The following is a 1,340-nucleotide window of genomic DNA, read 5'->3' on the forward strand; positions in this document are numbered from 1 at the left end:
GTAAATGCTATTGTGAAGAATGACTTTTCGTAAGAGCATTTTGTTATAAATACGACATAATGTTCTCAGGACAAAATGACGCATCGAGCTCGTTATTGAATAACACTAGTCAGCCTAATCATCACTTGGAAATTTACTCATTATATGACTATAGTTAACTCAAACCGTCTCGATACTTGTTACTGTTAAAGGTAACTGTTATAATTTGCAATTTGCACGTCGAAATGTACAAAGAACTGCACTACACTTCCGCTCTCGCTCTAACTTTCATTCAGATCTTCACTCTTGGGCTGCACTGTGATGAATTCACTACTCGACTTCTTAGGACTGCTTCTGTAACCTCTACGAACCACGCCCTATAATGACCTGCGTCACAAATTCATGTGACCAATTTTAAATAAAGTGCCAAAGAAATGCGCAAATAGACTCGCGATCGCACGATTTCAAAAGATGTATAGTCCCACGACAGATGCTGGTGTGCCAAATTTCCATTCGATGAGGACTTTATCATTTGTCTAATTTACATGTACAGATATCACTTTAAACGGGTATTTCAAAAACAATGATGTTAAATATGAAGTTCATGCATAGCTACTGGCGAAAAGAGCAAAGTGTATAACCATCGAGTTTGCCGGTTTTTGAACAATGATTATTCTCCGTTCGATCATGAAGCGATAGAGTATCTTCCAGAACTTATTTTTCCCTAAAATATCTCGACAAAAGTCTAACTTTTACCTCTTAATATTAACTGCTTTCCAAGTATTCGATGAAAACCGGGTACAACACGTGGCACAAATTATCGTCTGCTAACCTGGGGGTTGCATCTTTTAAACATCTTCCAGCCGCAGCGGAAATAACGTCACATTACGTATCGATGACGACACAGAGATCCTGCACCGTGATTGGCCAAAATCCTTGCTATCGGCCGCGTCCTCGATGACGTCGATCAAATCCTGCATCCTGATTGGTCAAAAGATCGCCTATTAGTATAGTCCTTCTGCTGTATCCGTGCTTCGGCCTCTTTCACCTTCGGGATTTTGTAAGACAAGGACGCCGCTATACACACTCCACCACCATGTCGAAGGGCTTCGATCCAATGAGCTTCGCCAAGGATTTTATCGCCGGTGGCATCGCCGCCGCGATCTCCAAGACGGCCGTGGCGCCCATCGAGCGCGTGAAGCTCCTGCTGCAGGTCCAGGCCGCCTCCAAGCAGATCACGGCCGACAAGGCGTACAAGGGTGAGTCGCCATCTTGCCTCCGCGATCGATCCTCCTGCCGGCGCCGGGGCCTCCTGCAGGGCCGGCGAGGGCGAGGGGCCGCGGCGGAGGGAAGCGGGGCCC

At 46.1% G+C, this 1,340-nt stretch overlaps 1 protein-coding gene across 1 annotated transcript in view; it reads left to right on the top strand.

Annotated features, from left to right (window-relative positions):
- The first annotated feature begins 997 nt into the window (after nucleotides 1–997).
- Nucleotides 998–1,340, top strand: part of LOC119587996 (ADP/ATP translocase 3-like) — a 5,192-nt gene continuing 4,849 nt past the window's right edge. Inside the window, exon 1 of the mRNA XM_037936717.1 lies at nucleotides 998–1,238. Within this exon, the coding sequence (XP_037792645.1) occupies nucleotides 1,076–1,238 (163 nt within the window). The 5' untranslated portion in view covers nucleotides 998–1,075. The remainder of the gene's footprint in view (nucleotides 1,239–1,340) is intronic.

Source organism: Penaeus monodon, chromosome 23, assembly GCF_015228065.2.
Source record: "Penaeus monodon isolate SGIC_2016 chromosome 23, NSTDA_Pmon_1, whole genome shotgun sequence".
NCBI classification, from domain to species: domain Eukaryota; kingdom Metazoa; phylum Arthropoda; class Malacostraca; order Decapoda; family Penaeidae; genus Penaeus; species Penaeus monodon.